Below are 17606 nucleotides of genomic sequence, written 5' to 3' on the forward strand. Positions count from 1 at the left end.
ACCCTGCTCCTCACCCAGCTCTTCCTGTTCTCTGAAGTTTCTGTTAGTCATTCATGCACATAAATAATAAAAAATCCATTCTGGCAGCTCTTTCATGTCTGTGTAGATAGGAAGGCTCCTAGGGTAGGTGCTATGATATTTTGGTGACATAGCAGTGACTATGATTCTGTGAAAAGCAAATCCCACGTGACTGTGTTTTTGTTGCAGACATATAGCCATGAAGTCTACTTTGACAGAGACTTGGTGCTACACATCGAACAGAAACCCAATCGAGTCTTCAGCTGCTATGTTTACCAGATGGTCTGTGACCCCGGGGAAGAAGAAGAAGAAGAAGAAGGAGAAGAAGAAGAAGAAATTGTCAACAGAAGTGATTAAGACAGTGCGATCATCGTAACTTGAGACATTGGTGAAGCACCTATCAGCTGTGTCCAGTCCTCCTTATTGTCTGCATGGAACATTCTGCAGTATTTTCCAGAACAGGTCTTGTGCTAGCTTCAAAGGACTAGGTCAAACTCTTGCCACATAAGGTAGTAAGGACTCCATTTTATGTAAATGCTCTCTAGGATGCTGTCCCCAGACGCCCAGCATTTTGAAACTTTTAGATGAGGTGCTAATGTGAATATAAAATGCTAGGGAATGGAAGACAGTTAAACTTAGGTGTCCCGGAGACATCATCAATGCAGGGATAATTAGCATGATTCTTAAAGACTACTATAATGTTTTCATTGGTAAGGCTAGGAGAAAGAAACAAATAAAAATGTGAAACATAGAAGCCAGAAGTGGTGGAGGAAACCTGTAATCCCCAGTACACGGCACGTTGTCGAGCAAAAAGATCAGTTCACAGCCAGTGTTGGCTGTATAACAAATTCAGGACCAGCTTTACGAGGCCTGGTCTCAATATGACAACCAAAAGATTAATCCTATATGCTCTAGACAAGGATTAAGGATTAGAAATAGGAGTTATAATGTGAAATCATACATTTTTGATTTTGAGCCAAAAATCACCACAGCTTCTTTGTAAAAAATAATATATATGTAGTTTTTTGTGTGTTTCTATACAATATCAAGAATTGATTCTAGTTTTCAAATTACCATTTCTTATATGGTCTTATTCCCATGGCCTGATGTTCTCATTGACTGTATTTGGTGTGTGTGTATCTTGATACCAGTGCACTTGAGTGTTTTTATGAGGATATATATGCATGTTCATGTGTGTACAGGTATGCCTGCATGTGTGCATGTGCATTTGGAGGCCTGAAGTCAGCCAGTGGTGGTGTTCTCAAGAGCCATCTACTTCGTGTTTTGAGATGGGGTCTCACTAGGATCTGGGGCTCACTGATTATGCTAGTCTGGTTGGCTAGTCAGGAGTTCTCCTGTCGCTTCCCCAGCACTGGGATTAAAGGCATACCATCAAGCCCGGATATTTCCATGGAGGCAAGCACTGTCCAGACTGAGCTATCTCCCCGCACTGGGTATTTGTGTTATAAAAGACTCCAAGCAACACTGAAATGAAACCTTTTCCTGATTTGTAGCCTGTTTCGCTCCTAATACATCTGAAGATGTTGGTCTATTTTCCATTCTGTTTACCCAGTGAGTCTGTTTCATCTAGCGATTTTCATATCTAGGTGAGAACATAAAGGGGCCTCTGTAAGGCTACTTCCGCGCACTGCTGGCCCCTGGTGGCCTCTTCTTCGTAGCGCAGTTGAAACCCCAAGAGTTCTTTCCTGTCTGAGAATCACCTGGTTAGCCAGAGGAAGATTTTGATTGTTCCTGGAAGGAGTGTTTTTTCTTCTTAGAACAGATTTAAAGCATGACACTTGAATTCCAATAATGACTTTCCAGAATGTTAGACAAAGACAACCTATGTCCAGGGAGAAACTGGTATTTACATTGCCTGTTTGAGAAATCCAGTTGCTCAGAATGCACATGTTCATCTCATTGTCCCAATTCAGCCTCAAAAGAATAACTATAAGACAAGAAAAGATCAGTCAAGGCAGGTAGCTCACACCTGTAATCCAAGCACTCAGGGTACTGCAACAGGATTGCTACAAGTTTAAAGCCAACCCAAATCATCATCATCATCATCATTATCCCAAAGGCAGAAGCAAGACAATCAAAAGTTCAGTGTCAGCTTGGCGTGTAGTGAGTTCAGAGCCAGCCTGGGCTACATGAGACCCTGTCTCAATAAACCATAAAAGAACGGCAATAAACCATTTTTTAACTCAAGTTTAACATTAAAATATGGAATTTTAGCTTGGAAAATTTGTATAAAAATCTTTCCACTTTGTCTTGACCATATGTCCTGACATATGTTAAGGACAGTGTGGGTTCTGTCCAGTCGGCCCTTGAAAGTCTGCAAAGATGTTTCTAGTTGATTATGATCAGCAGAACTAAGGAGAAAGGTGTTGGCTATTTACAAATCAAAGAGTTAGTAGCAGGATCTATACAATCAAGAAATAAAGGGAACAAATCTAAAATCATCTTTTTGTGCATAGAAAGTTACAGATTGAATATACTTTATCCAAGATGCTTAGGACCAAAATTGTTTTGTAATTCAATTTTTCCCTTGATTTTAGAATATTTGCAGGTAGGTACGTTATAAGATCTTGGTGATGGGTTCAAGGTTGAAGCATGAAATCTTTTTGTGTGTTTAATACATATCTTGTAGCCAGACGGTGGTGGCTCACGCCTTTAATCTCAGCACTCAAAGGCAGAGGCAGGAGAATCTCTGTGAGTTGGAGGCCAGCCTGGTCTACAGAGTGAGTTTCAGGACAGCCAGGCCTACACAGTGAAACCCTGTCTTGAAAAATAAAAACAAACAAACAAAAAAACCCACAAAAACTATGTATCTTGTGTACATAACCTAAAGGCACTTTTATGCACTATTTTAAGTGTGCCCATCTGTGTTTTAACTGTGACCCAACACATAAGATCAGGTGTTGAATTTTGTACTCATGACATCATGTCAGCACTAAAAAAGTTTCAGTTTTTAGAGCATTTTGGGTTTCCAGATTATGGATACTAGTATGCATTGACATCGTAGAATATATGTAAGCTAAAAAGAAGTCTTTCTGAAGGTGATCCTATGTAGAATTGCCATCTGAGAATGTAGAAATAATCACTTCATGAGCAAGGTAGTAACATGTTAAAGTCTAGTACTTGGATCTACTCTTTGAAAAATTCAGTCTCCTTTATACTTAACAGCTAGCTCTATTTAGTGTCTCAGAAGCGCCGAGAGCATTTTAGAGACAGCATTATAATTATAGAGCAGTTAACAGGTGCATGCCCAGCCCTGCCTAGCGTGGTCACACCTTGCTGATTTGTTTTTGCTTTGTTGTTTGGGTGGGGGAGGTTGTTTGTTTGTTTGGGCTTGGGGTTTGTTTGTTTGTTTGTGTGTGCATGCATGCTCGTGGGCCCGGGGGTGGGTATTTTTTAGACCAGGTCTCACTATGTAGCTCTGACTGCCTTGCTACACTATGTAGACCAGGCTAGCCTCAAACTCGCAGCACTCTGCCTTGCCTCCACCTTTCAAGTGCTGGAATGCACCCCACACCTGACCCACAAGTTTACACATTGAAAAAGAAATCTAAAGAGAAGAAAGAGCACAGCGGAGAGAAGAAGAAAGGACCTGCTGTAGAGGCGCCACACGGCCGTGCACCTGCTGTGCATGGTGAGAGCGTTTGGAGCAGTGTCTTTCGACTTCAGTCTTGGCAGAGTCTTTGGCGGTCATTGAGAGTTTCTTCTTTAAATCATTGCTCTCTCTCTGTGTGTGTGTGTGTGTGTGTGTGTGAGTGAGAGAGTGAGAGATAGTTGAAAGAAACCCATGTATTTAGAAAGGCAGTTGAGACATTTATGAGATTCGTGGTGAGAAGGGATGGATTACTTCTAGTCTCAGCGTAGCATGACCACTAAGAGACTCCTAGTGTGAGCCGAGCCTGATGGTTCATACCTGTGATACAGGAGGGTTGCCACAAGCTGGAGGCTAGCCTGGGATCCACGGTTACAGGCCATACTGGGCTACACAGCCTCGTGTAACTCCAGCTCCAGGGGATCTAACAATAAATAAGTGTGTGTGTGTGTGTATGTGTGTGCACTCACGCACACTCGCACACAAGAAAGCTGTGTCCAGCTAACAGGATTAGCTACAGCTGTTTAGTTTTGGCCAGTTGACACAGTTTATGGGAATGTAGGCTGCATGACTGGTAATGGGATGGTTGATAAAAAAGATGCCAAAAGATACTGGAGATAGAAAAGAATGGAGGAAACTTAAATGCCACTCATACCAAGAAGTTGAGCTGGGGATTGAGCTCAGTGGTGGAGCACTTGGCTCTTGTGCATGAGGCGCTGGGATCAGTTCCCAGTGCTGAAGTAGCAAGCACGCCGAACATCCTGCAGTGCATGCGGCCCCGAGGCATGGGCCTGCAGTGTCTGCCCTGCTCACTCCGAAGCAGTGCGCTTCTCAGCAAGTGCAGATGTTACTGTGTTCCCGAGTGACAGAGCACGCTTACTGTTCTTGGACTTGCCCAGGATTTATCACAACTCTGGGAGAAACAAAACAAATCCTGTCACTGTTGCTATTGAACTAATAAGTGAGGAGATGATTTTGTTCTGTTTAAATTAAGATAGTCCATAGTTTTCAACTTTTGAGCATTTTATTAAACCTTACATATACTTTTTTTTTAAACCAAGGTGGGGGGGGACATGTTCTCTCTCTCTCCCTTGCCTCCACCCCGACTCCCCAGAATTTCCTGTGTAGTCAAGGCTGTCCTTACCCTGTGATGAGCCTCCGTCGCAGCCGTGTGTACTGGACAGTTTCTGTCTGCCACTGGTCTTGATGTATGTAAAGTGTCCTGTTGAAGTAACCCTCGTCAGGGGTGAGCCATTGTTTCCCCTTTGTACAGGAGGGAAGTGGGGCCTGTGCAGAAGGACAGGAAGGGCCTGGGAGGGGTTTACTGAGGGTTTGTTTTGGGTGACCTGCGCTCCCACCCCAGTGCTGAAGATAGAAGAGCCCAGTCCTCTGTGCATACTAAGCAATGCTTTTGCTATAGCCCAGCTCCTGGTAGGTGTGTGTGTGTGTGTGTGTGTGTGTGTGTGTGTGTGTGTGACAACTGAATTTCCATTTTTGAACTAAATTTGGATAAGGCAGAGTTTATGCACAAATAGACAGAAAATGGCTCTTTGTTCAACAATTGGAAGTACTTCAGAAATGATAGTTTGTAACGACAGTAAACACCAGTATTACTGACTACTCATACCATGATTTAGCTTCAATTCAATAATTTTTGAGTGTTGGCTATACACTTGAGAAGCAGGAGTATTGCCACAAACTCCAGGCCAGCCTGGACTACTTAGTGAATAAGCTCCAGGCCAGCCTGGGCACTTAGCACAAGCTAGTAAAGACTATAAAGCAAGATCTTATCAGAAAAAGATGATGATGATTTTTACAGTTCCTTCTCTTTCTTACCATGGTTGTGTACATTAAACATTTAGAACCTAAACAAACTCAGGAGCTAATTTCTGCACCTCTGTTGCTGTGTGATCTCTGGCTCACACGGAGAACAGTGTATTTCAAGCAGGGTCTGTATTACATGAGAGTCAGAACTTTCCTCATTGTGTTGGGAAGATTTTAAACATACATTGAAGTTTATATAACTTTATTGTGTGTTACCAAACACCAACCACATAGGTTCCATTCTCTTTTATTACCTAGCTTTTCAATGCATTTCAAAAGAAATCACAAATGTCAGATTATTCCCCCAGTACATTAGTACACATACAATAAATTTATTATTCATTTAGATTTTACATCTTTATTTCATATTTACATGTAATGAAATGCACAGACATTGTATTAATTTGCTGAGATTTTGTGTGCGTGTAATCCAAATCCTTTTCAAAGTTTAAAGCGTTGAAGTCCTCCCTTCCCGGGCCACCCTCATATCACCTGACTCTGACTCCGTCACATTCCAGGGCGAACTACTCGGCACCAGTGGTAACCAGGCCAGGACTACAGGCCACCACCTCATGTGGTTGCTCTTACCTTCTGATGAGAGTTCTTGTATGAAAGAAAGATGACTGAAATTCATTAATGTTGGAGCATCACTTCTCTATATTCCTTTTAACTCCTGAGTATTTTACATGAATACATCAGAGTTCTTCTGTTTCCCTACTGATGGGCACCTGAGCTGTTTCTGCTATTGTCTTCTTACTGTTGTGAATAAAGCTGCTGTGTTCACGTGTGTGTGTGTGTGTGTGTGTGTGTGTGTGTGTGTGTGTGTGTGTAGGCATAGTGTCTTTTGACATAATTGTGCACTCACTAAATTGCAAAATGTAGGGAGAGCAAATGCCTCTCACACAGCTCCCCTATTACAGTTTGGAAAACACAGACCCAGTACAGCTGCCAGGCCCACAGACCTGACCCAGGTCTCCCCAGTTTCCCAGCCTTTTCTGTGTATGTGCAGTCTACCACATTTCTTCATATAGAGAACCATACAGCCCAATCACAGTCGAGATGGAGAAGTGTCCGTCACAACGGAGCGCCCTGTCTTCCTTCAGGGCCGCATGCTGCCATCTTCCTGCAGACGCTTGCCGACTCTGACCAGCTCTTGGTCATAGTTTATATCTCTGTAAGAATGTTATACAAATCGATCATAAAACCCTTAATGTCTTCGCTTGGCTTTGCCACTCATCTTTATGGCCCCCTTTAAGCTGCTGCATGTGGCACCGATTTGCTTCTTTTTGTTACTGGGCAGTATTCCCGTGTATGGATGGACCACAGGTTTCAGTCACTCCTGCTAAAGGAGATTTCGGTTATTTCCAAATAAATATCTTTTTTACAAATAGTTCTCATATAAACAGTTTTCATTTCTATGAAGTAAATTCTCAGGAAAGTCACTATTGAACTATTTGAGAAAAGGACATAAGTCACAATAAGACATTCCTAGATTGAACTACACAGTGTCTGTGCCATTTTACATCCCCACTACCAATGTATGAGAGATCCAGTTTTTCTTCATCCTTCTGGAATTTTGTATCATAGCTCTTTTTATTTTGCTCATCCTAAGAGTGTTCTAGTGTCTTATTGTGGGTTTAGTTTGTATTTCCCTAACAATTAGCAACTTTGAAGATCATTCCATGCGCTTGGTTAAATATCTAAATAACTGTTGACCTAAAGTATTCATTCAAGTCATTTGCCTATTTTCTTGTTTGGTTTAGTTTTTTGAAAGATTTTATTGGATTTATTATGTGTATTTGGGTGGAAGGTTAGGTACTTGAGTGCCTTTGGAGGTGCTTTGAACCGAAATGACAGGCAGTTGTGAGTCACTCTGTATGAGTGCTGGACCCCAAACTGGGGTCCTCTGGAAGAGCAGCCAGTGCTCTGAACCACCCAGCCCCCTTGGCTTGCTTTTTGTTTGTTTTTAAATGAGTCTCATGTAGCTCAGGCTAGTCTCAAAATTGCTGTGTAGCTGAGGCTAGCCTTGGACTCCTGACCTTTTTTTTTTTTTTTTTTTTTTTTTTGAAGAGGTTGTTTGTTAAGGTAGAGCCTCATTCTGTAACCAGGCTGGGACTACAGGCACACAACACTCATGTGCTCACTTTCTATGTGGGTCACTTGTTACCTTCCTGATGAGCTGAGAGTTTCTTGTATATTCTAGATATACAATTACATTCAGTCTGTGCATATTTGTGTCATCAAAGTTTTGTTGGAACACAGTCATATCCATGTATGTATTTATCACGTGTCACGGTTTTCACACTGCAATCGCACAGCTGAAGCAGAGACCACACGGCCCCTGAAGCCCATGGTATTTACTCTCTGGGCCTTTTCAGAAAAATGCCCTGATTCCTGCTCTGAAGTAGAAACTGGAAAGATGAAATTCAGACCTGCTGAAGTCAGGTTCTTCTGAGAGATGCAGAGAAAGCCAGTCTATGGGAGAAAACCATTCAGACTTGCTGAGGAAGAGTTGAAGAAGCCAAGGTTCCATGTCTGCCCCAGACCCTGGACAGGATCCATTTCCTACACCCCTGCACCTCTACTGAACCAGCATATTCAACTTTTGCTGAAGCAAATTCAAACCACGCTTCATAACAGTCACAGGTCTCATGAGTAAAGCATTTTTTTTTTTCCTTAATGTTCTGCTTGCTTTGAGGCAGGCTCTCCTGTAGCCCACTGGCCTTGAATTTGCTTATGCATGTAGTGTAGCTAAGGCTGGCCTTCAACTCCTGATCCTTCTGCCTCTGTTCCACAGTGGTAGGACTACAGGGTGTACCACCCTGCCTGCCTCTTTTAGCTTTTGTAAGGTGGGTGCTGTCCTGTACATGGGTTAGGTGAGCCTTGGCAGGTGTAGAACCTAAGAGGCTGGGCCTCCGGGGGAGGCAGTTAAATCACAGAGGGTACTGCACATGTATAAAAATTGCTGTAGTTTTCCTGAGACCCTGGATAGCTATCACAACGAAGTTGTGGTTACAGGGTGTGGTGCTTTGAATGAGACTGTCCCTCATAGGCTCAGATGTCTGAATACTTGCTCCCTTGTCGGCAGCACTGTTTGGGTAGACGTAGGAGGTGTGGCCTTGCTGAGGAAGTGTGTCACACCGGGCACATTTTGAGGTTTAAAAGCCACGCGCCCATTCTCAGTGATCTGCTCTGGGCCCTCAGCTCCTGCTTCAGGCACCTGGCTGCTGCCGTCTCTGCTCTGCCCTCATGGACTCGCACCCTCTGGAACCGTAAGCCCACGGAAGCTCTTCCGTAAGTTGCCTTGGTCACGGTGTTCTATCCCAGCAACAGAAAAGTGACTGCTCCACAGAGCAGGTGTCGTCCCTGGCCAGCCTCACCGTACCATGTCATCTCTCCGAGCTCTGTCCACAATGGTGAAACCCTAGCCAGATGCCCCTGGTGAGGGCACCCGCAGCATGCTGTTCGTACGGTCAGCCTCCAAGACTGAACTGTGGGAACATTTCCTTGTCCCTTTTCTCAGTTGGAGTACTGGGATCCAACCCAGGTACACGCTGAGCAAACACCGCCACTACATTCTCTCAGACCAAGCTCTCTCACGTCCCACGGAAGGAACAGGCTTGTGTTTCTACCACTAAAGGAACTCTGGCTAGGGCAGAGTGGTGAGAGTCAGAAGGAGGCTTGCCATTGGGCAGAGACGGTGTAGGGGAAAATGAGAAGAAAACCGCGGACCAGCCTCGAACAGTCATTTCAGGATTTTCAAAAGCCCTCTAGCTGGGCACACACCTATAGTGCCAGCACTTGGAAAACGAAGGCAGGAGGATCTCAGGAGTCCAAGGGCAGGCAGCCTTGGCTACAGGAAACCATCTCAAACAAACACACACACCAGAAGAGCATCAACAAAAATCCCCCTCTGGAGACTCATCGGAACAGGTGGTAGCTCCGGCTTCCGGTTCCTTTTAACTCAATAGTAGCCCCTCTCTTCCTCTTGCTTCCTTGCCATGAGTTATTTTTGTTAAATGGATGATAGTTTAAACAAAACTATGTTTAATACTAGCTCAGTGTTGTACAGGCCTGATACTAAGTGTATCAATCAAAGACGCAGAACACAGGTGAGATGTCCGTTGTTGACCGCAGGCACAGGCCCCACTCTGGGTGGCCCAGTCACCTTCTTGAACTCACAACAGCTGGTGGGAAGCAGCTTCAGCTTGGCTCCTCCAGGGGCTAACCTCTAAAACAAGGACTGGTAGCTTTCAAGACACAGAGAAACTATGAACTTCCTTCCCTTGTGTGGGAATTGTAGACTGTGGGGATGTGGAGGAAAGGGCCCTGGACTCTAGACTTCCAGACTCGGCCTCATGCTGGAGGCAGGAAGATAAGACATTCGCTATTTATTGTTTTAAATCTACTGCCACTTTATCGATTGCCTTGGCTCTGGTGGTTCTTCCCTTTCCTTTTCTTTTACTTTCTTCTTCTTTTTTTTAAGACATGGTACCATGTAGCCCAGACTGACTTCAAACTAAAAAAAAAAAAAAAGTGGAGCCAGCCATTTGTGGAGTGAAACTCTGAAACCGTGAGCCGATGTAAATGCTTTCTCCTTTTAAACTGTTTCCCCTATATATGTTTCACGGTGACAAAAAGCTAACACGTGAAAAATAAATGAATAAATAAATAAATAAAAATAAATGAATAAAATATCATGTTATGTCCTGCTGGGAACCATAGGGTTGGCTTGGCCTAGGTGCCTGGAGAGGCAACGTCACAGGTTTTTCAGGTTAGAATCTGTGACTCTTCGGGCACCGAGTACCTTCCAGTTCCGGAGAAACCGAGGCCCTCCCTCAGGTGGTGAAGTGTTCAGGCCACTTTGTGTTTCTCTGCATTTTCCCTCAGAAGTCACAGAAGCATGGAGACTTGACGGGACAAGTGGTCTCAGATAGTGATCTCGTGTCCCTGTAAAGCTGGCCAGCAGCCTTGTAACCTGGGCAACTGCAGTGTCTTGATCCTGGCCATTGCCACTGTATTCTGTTTCTGGTAAGGGTATAAAAAGTCTGAGTGCTCTTAATAAAGTTGTCACAGCCTCAGTCTTGCTGTGGCCCCTCCAACCCCAGCCTGGTGACCTTGTACAGGTGCTCACACCATCCATCAACTTACCAAACAGCTTCAAAACAGAGACCAGTGACACTGTATTGGGCATGGTGTGAAGGACCGCCATGATACAGTTATGGTAAAATCGCAACGATCTTTTATGAGACAGTTTATTTGATTAAAATATTTTAATCTAGCAATTTCAATTTAAAAATTTGCCTCAAAAGCATCCAGAAATATTTTAAGATGTTTATGAAGGCAATTTTAGAATAGTGAAAATCTATAGAAGCGCAAATGTTGATGTCAACAAATAATTCATTAAATAAATCATCAGGATAGCAGTGTCTATATAAGTGAGGTCTCTATCCAAACTACTCAAGTTTGATTCACAATCCCATTATTTTCTTGCTGCAAACTGTCTTCCTTGTGGTCTGGTTTCCTCATCCGTAAAATGGGATTGCTGTAGGCATTAAATTGGTGGAAACATACACCTGATATATTCTAAGTGATGAATAAGCATTCATAATTTTCATGATTGAATCAACACAGATCACCAATGCTCCACACAAGAGCCAAGTGATCACTCCATTTTAGAACAGAGTGAGAGAGGAGAAGGAGAATCTCATCATGGGGCTTCGGAGGAAGGCAAGTCTGAGTGTTGGGGCAAGGAGGTGTCAGAAAAGAAAAGAGTTCAGCAGAAGGAAAGAAAGCTGGAGCAAAATCAAGGTCCCCACAACAAACAGCCTAACTGCGGCTCTCAGGCCCGGCTGTGCCAACAGAACATCAATCAGACTGTCCATAAATAAAAATGAAGCAATCCAGAGGCGAACCTTTTCTTCCTTCGGGAGTGTGAGTCAGGAGAACTCAGATTCCACAGCCTTGCTGGGTTAAGAAGACACAAGGCTTTTCTAGGCTGATTCCTAAAATAACCATCAAATCATTCAAATGCTGTTTTTTACACACCTATCACATCAGGATGGTAACTGGACTTTATAGGATGTGAATCTGATTTAGTTGGTTGCCTTCCCTTGATTGACAGGGCCAGCTGTTCACTTTATAGATTTAAAAGCAGAAATAAACCTTAGACGTTTTGCGGGGGGGGGGGGGGGGAGTCCCCAACCATTTGTGTGACATGGATTCCTTTGGCAAGCCAATAAGGCCTCTCCCTCAGAATATTGTTTTTAAGTGCATTAAAAATCCCAAACCCACCAGCGTTGTGCACGCCTTAATCCCAGCACCGGAGGCAAGCAGCATCTCTGTGAGTTCAGGCCACCTCTACCAAAATCAAAAGGCAAACTACACAGAAAATGTCTGAAAAAAAAAAAAAAAAAAAAAAATCCCAAACCCAAAGTTATAGGAAACTAATCAAAGGAGTTACTAACACTTTGAAGATAAATGTAAACTTTGTGATGTAATAAAGTATCTGTTGGCATTGATTCAATAATAATATCTAACTGCAATTCTCAGTAGTAACTAGTGTTACATTGAAAGAAAAAGGCTGATCTCAGATGATATCTGTGAAAATCCTATGACATAAAAGTATCAATTGTAGTTAGGTGATAGCTACTGCAAATACAAGTGTCATCCACCCACATAATTAAAGACTGTTGCTCAATTCCATTCAGTAGTAATGAAAATAAAAATGCTGTTTTCCCATCTGTGTTTTGTTCACATCCACCTGGTTGAGACCCTAAATAATACTAAAGCTGTTCTGTCACTGGTTAGCAAATTATAGCCCAGTGTTTGGTCGCTGTGCATGTCACGCAGGCTAGCAGCAAACCCAAGTGCCTCATTCTACCTGCCTCCAAACTGATGCCTGCCTGAAGCCTCAAGGGCCTGGGCTCCCATAGAAAGAACATGTTAATGATGGAGCCAAGTTAGCTTGGGACAAAAGTAAGCTTTGGAGGACCAGGAGAGAGCACCGTCAGTCAAACACCAGTCACACAAACACGAAGGCCTGAGCTCAGTACCTAGCACCTACAGAAAAAAGGCCCAAAGCAGACTTCACACTAGTGGCCCACACATTTAATCCCCAGCATCTTCGAGACAGATGCAGGCAGATCTCTGTGAGTTCAAGGCTAGCCTGTTCTACATAGCCAGTTCCAGGCCAGCCAGAGCCAAACCATGAGACCCTGTCTCAAAAAATAAAATAACGTATCAAACATGCTTGTAATTCCAGTCCTGGGGAGGCAGAAACAGGCAGGTCTGTGAGGCTCACAAGACAGCCAGCGCCACCTAATCAGAGTTCCAGTGAGGACTGTCTACAAACAAACAAACAAACAAACAAACAAACAAACAGAATCAAACACAGGGATTGCTCTGAAGAACAAGTGAAAATTGGACTTAGACCAGTTTTCTCTTTAAAAAGACGTTCACCTGTTAACAAAGATACAAGTAAGCCTTCCCAAGATCTAGTAAGATACATTTAAACTATTTGCCTGTAAATTTTATTTAGAAAATATCTAGTATCTCTCTGGAGACAGCAAGATGGTTCAATGGGTAAAGGACCAACCCTGATGATCCTGATGAGTCCTAACTCTCAGGAGGCACATGGTAGAAGAGAGGACTGACTCCCACAGGTGTCCTCTGCTATCTCCCCCTCCCTCCCTCCCCCCTCCCCTCCCTTCCTCCTCCCTTCCCCTCCCTTCCTCCCCTCTCCTCCCTCCTCCCCCTCCCTCCCTCCCCCCCCCCCCACACACACATTCACTCACTCACAAACAAAATAAATTTTTTGAAAGGGAAAGACTGAGACTCTCTCTTCTAGTCAAGAGTTCTTTTTCATGCTTACATGATCCTTTCACACTTCACTAAGGCCCTGAGGTCTATGAGTGTGAGGTCAAATTCTGGAAACCTATTTCTGAGGTGTGCTGCCTATGAAAGCCCTTTAAAAACTGCATCTGCGACGGGAGGATTATCATTAGAATACCTGCCGACCAGAAAGGCCCAGTAAAAAAACTCCAAAGGTAGAGCTATGGTTTGGAGTCCTCATTAATTGCATAGCCCAGTTCCTTACACGGTACAATGTCCCACTCACACAGCCCAATGTACTTATAAAACTTGGTTTGTGTGTGGGACCTTGATTATGAGAAACATGTTTCAGGGCATTCCATTCACTTGCTAACTCCTAGCTTTATCTGAGGCTCTAACCACCTCAGTCTGTCAGCATGAATGTGTTTTTAAATACTCTCTGTCAACAACGGTTCCAAGCTGTTTGTTATATTTTCTTATTTTCAGTATTAGTCATCTCTGGTATTTGGTGTACCCAGGGAGTCACCCCTCCCAGTGTATAAACTAATTCCTGGAGATAACCTACCTGCCTGCCTTTGACATGCCTCCCCTGATGAAAGCATATTCGCCCCATTAGCGGGGCTCCGACTTTAAAACACTAATCCTTCTATTTCATTAAGGAGCCTTTGACCACTTTTAGGGCTTGGCTTGCATCATGAATCGCAATCTCAGCTGTGAGTCACTTGACCTTGGACAAGTGACTGGGACATTTTTTTTTTCTTTCAGCACTGGAGACCAGAACCCCCAGGTCCTCATGAATTCTAGGCAGGTCCTTGACCTCTGAGCAGTACAACTTTCTGACCCCCAAACCTCTTGTCTAGGAAAAAGGAAGGGAGACACTGTGATTGCATCTTTGATTTTTGTCTCACTGAACGTACCCATGCATTCACAATGAGACAGAATGTGAGCTGTCCGTTTCCGGTGGAACATTAAGGAGGCCAGCTTGACGCAGGAATGGTACTGACTCTCAGTTCTTTATCCAGCTTCTTAGATGGTTTTACATTTTTATTTATTTATCTCTGTGTGCATGGGGGCTAGGGGTGCACAGGGGTCACGTGAACATGTGGAGGTCAGAGAAGAGCTCCAGAGAGCCTGCTCTCCATTTCCATCAAGTGGGTTACAGGGATTGAAGGTGCCTGCCTGGGGCGAGACTAGGGTCACAGTACGACCAGATCAGTATTTTTCCCTTTATATTAGTCAGAATCCGTCAGGAAACACCAAGTTCACACAAAGGATTTATTTTGAGGAGGTGGAATAGGTTGAGTATTTTCAGAGGCCTAAACAGACTGAGGCAACCATGTAGCAAGGCAGATGGGAAGCAGGACAAGCCACTGCGGAGGTGAAAGCCTGAGGAGGCGAGGGGGCCTGATCAATCTCCCCTGAGAACCACAGCTGTGGAAGAGAGCATATCAGAAAATACCAACAGAAAGGAAAATGAAGAAAAAATGACCCGACATGGAGACACCACCGTGGGGCTAATAGGTGAACTCACACGCCCTTCCCTTAGCCTGTGAGCAGCATCCATCCACCAAACTCGGCTGGAAGCCACAGGACAAGGAAGGCTGTCCTTGTAGACTAACGGTTCTCAGCCTGTGGGTCTTGACCCCTTCGGGAGTCGAATGGCCCTTTCACAGGGGTCCCCTAAGACCATCGGGAAACAGATATTTACATTACGATTCGTAACAGTAGCAAAATGACAGTTATGAAGTCGCAACGAAAATAATTTTATGGTTGGGGGTCACCACAGCATGGGGAGCTGGATTAAAGGGCCGCAACGTTAGGAAGGTTAAGAACCTCTCTGCAGACTGAAGGTTCCTGGACACAGGCAAGGCCAAGGGTAGAGGACGGAGGAGCAGATAGAGCAATCCACACAGTCAAGAGATGGAAATGCAAAAATATGGTCTACTTATGCCAAAAGTAAAGCACCACGTTGAACTTTTTCGGTTGAGAATAACAAACGTCTTACTCACGTGCCGTCATGCTTGGCCCTGCTCACTCGGCTCTGTGCCCTGGGGCGCTGACCTGCAAGAGTTACAGCCTCCCCCGCAAACCCCCTCAACCCCCCCACCCCTCACCCCCGGTGTCTGAGGAGGTTCTGCTTAGTCACTGGAGGATCCAGGAGATGGACAGGAAGGGTAACAGTGGAATAGTTACCTCCCGTCCGGTCTTTTCCTTTGAGAGTCCCTGCAGGATGGCTGCACCTCTCACACAAGGTTGCCCCACCCCACCTCACCCCCGAAGGAGTTTTCTCTCTGGACTCCAGTAAACCTCTCTGTTGGAGGCTTGGGACAGTGTGAAACCCTTGTGGTTTCCCACATCCTGTTCACAAATGTAAAAAGTCCTGTTCGTTACCACATTGCGCAATTTGAATACGCTGTCCATTCTCCGTCAAGACCCTAATAGACACATTCATCTCCCAACAAATGTTTACTGAGTAAAAGAAGATAAACATTTATTGCCAAAGATATAAGGGCCGTCTGGAGAGTGGAGACAGCCACGGGGATATAGTATCACATCTTTGTAGGTGGTGGAGAGGCACTGAATGGAGAGGTGGCTGGGAGGAACATGGTCTGGGGGCTGAACGGATGGGAGGGTGTCTTGGAAGGTGGAGGAGGTCAGGTAGATGTAGAGGAAAAGAGGTCGCTGGGGAGGGCTCGGGCAGCTCCGAGAGACATTTACAGTCAACCACCACCAGGATCAGTCAGACTGTGGTAAGTGATAAGAATGAAGGGCTAGGCTGAGCCAGATCATAGGAAGCCTTGAACTGAGGATGTATTTCTTCTCCTTCCATTTGCTTAATCTCCCTTTACCAAGGGGAAAAAAAACCCCACACAGCTACAGGCCACTGTCTCAAACTCGCACCCATTAATCCAGCCCTATGCCCAGGGCATTGACGCTCCACTTCCTTGGTCTAAAACCTTTATTTAAAAAAAAATCATACAATATTCGAGTAGCTGAAGAGTTGGCTCAGCTGTTAAGCACGCTGGTTGCTTTTCCAGAGGACCAGGGTTCAGTTCCCAGCACCCACATGAGAGCTCACAACTATCTGTTAACTACAGTCTAAGGGAATCCAATGCCCTCTTCTGGCCTCTGTGGGCATTGCATGCATGTGGTACACAGACCTATGCAGGCAAAACTCTCACACATATAAAAATAAATAAATCCAAATAAGCAAACCTTTAAGATAATCTTTATATTTTCTTATTATTTTAAAAACAATTTAAAACGTCTATTTGGTGTGTGTGTGTGTGTGTGTGTGTGTGTGTGTGTGTGTGTGTGTTCTGTGAGCAGCACAGCATGAATGTATGTGGAGGTCAGAGGACAACTTGCAGGAATAAGTTTTCTCCTTTTTACCCTATAGGTTCCAGGATCACACTCAGGTCATCAGGCTTGCTGACAAGTGACTTTACCCACTAAGATATCTCACCAGCCTTAAAACCTGTCTTTGGAAAATCATTCCTGGATGTGCAAACCCACATGCACATGCATGTGCTCACACACACACACACACACACACACACACACACACACACACACACATTTCCTGAACTATTTAAGGTTTCCGGGGCCTAGAGTGAGCCTCTCCAACTGCCTTTTATGAGCCTCAGCATCCAGAACCCTTTTCCCCTGATAATAATGCATAATGCTGACAATGTTCTTATCCTGCCTAGAAGGGCAGGGTGCCAGTACCTCTTCACCGAGGTAAGTCACAAGGGGAGGTTTAAGGTTTGGGCAGGCAGACATCTTTTAAACCCATTTTACCACACTCTAGGCAAGTCCAGGGCAGCATCTACCTGTGCGGTTGCAGATGGCTTATTTTCTGTTCTCTCTCCCTCTTTCTCTCCCCCTCTCCCCCTCCCCCCTTCTCCCCTCTCCCTCTCCTCCCTCTCCTATCCCTCCCTCCTCTCCCTGCCCCCCCCCCCATCATTATTGTTCTTACTGTTGAGATCCGGAAGCATGTATCTCAGGCTGACTTCAAACTCTCCTTGTAACCGGGGATGATATCAAACCTCTGCTCCTCCTGCCTCTACTTTCCCAGTGGTAAGATTACAGTTGTGCACCACCACAATCCGGTTTATTCTGTTCTAAGAACTGTCCCCAAGTCTTTGTGCATGCTAGGCAAACTTTCCATCAACTCGCTCTTCCACCCTTCCCTTTTCTCTCTTCTCTGTTTTGATTTGGAGGCAGGGTCTCTGTAGCCAGGCTGGTCTGGGACTCACTACTGTAGCCTAGACTGGTTTTACAAGTCTGGCTGTCCTCCTGCCTCAGCCTTCTGAGTGTT

The 17606-nt window shown here is 44.6% G+C and overlaps 1 protein-coding gene across 2 annotated transcripts in view; it reads left to right on the forward strand.

Moving 5' to 3' along the window:
* The window catches only part of Dcaf17 (DDB1 and CUL4 associated factor 17), a 29393-nt gene extending 27816 nt beyond the window's left edge, over window positions 1-1577 (forward strand). For both annotated transcript variants that reach the window (XM_028885751.2, XM_028885753.2), the window contains exon 14: window positions 208-1577. In XM_028885751.2, the coding sequence (XP_028741584.1) occupies window positions 208-375 (168 nt within the window). In that variant the 3' untranslated portion in view covers window positions 376-1577. The remainder of the gene's footprint in view (window positions 1-207) is intronic.
* The last annotated feature ends 16029 nt before the right edge of the window (window positions 1578-17606 follow it).

This window comes from Peromyscus leucopus, chromosome 4 (assembly GCF_004664715.2).
Source record: "Peromyscus leucopus breed LL Stock chromosome 4, UCI_PerLeu_2.1, whole genome shotgun sequence".
Classification (NCBI taxonomy): domain Eukaryota; kingdom Metazoa; phylum Chordata; class Mammalia; order Rodentia; family Cricetidae; genus Peromyscus; species Peromyscus leucopus.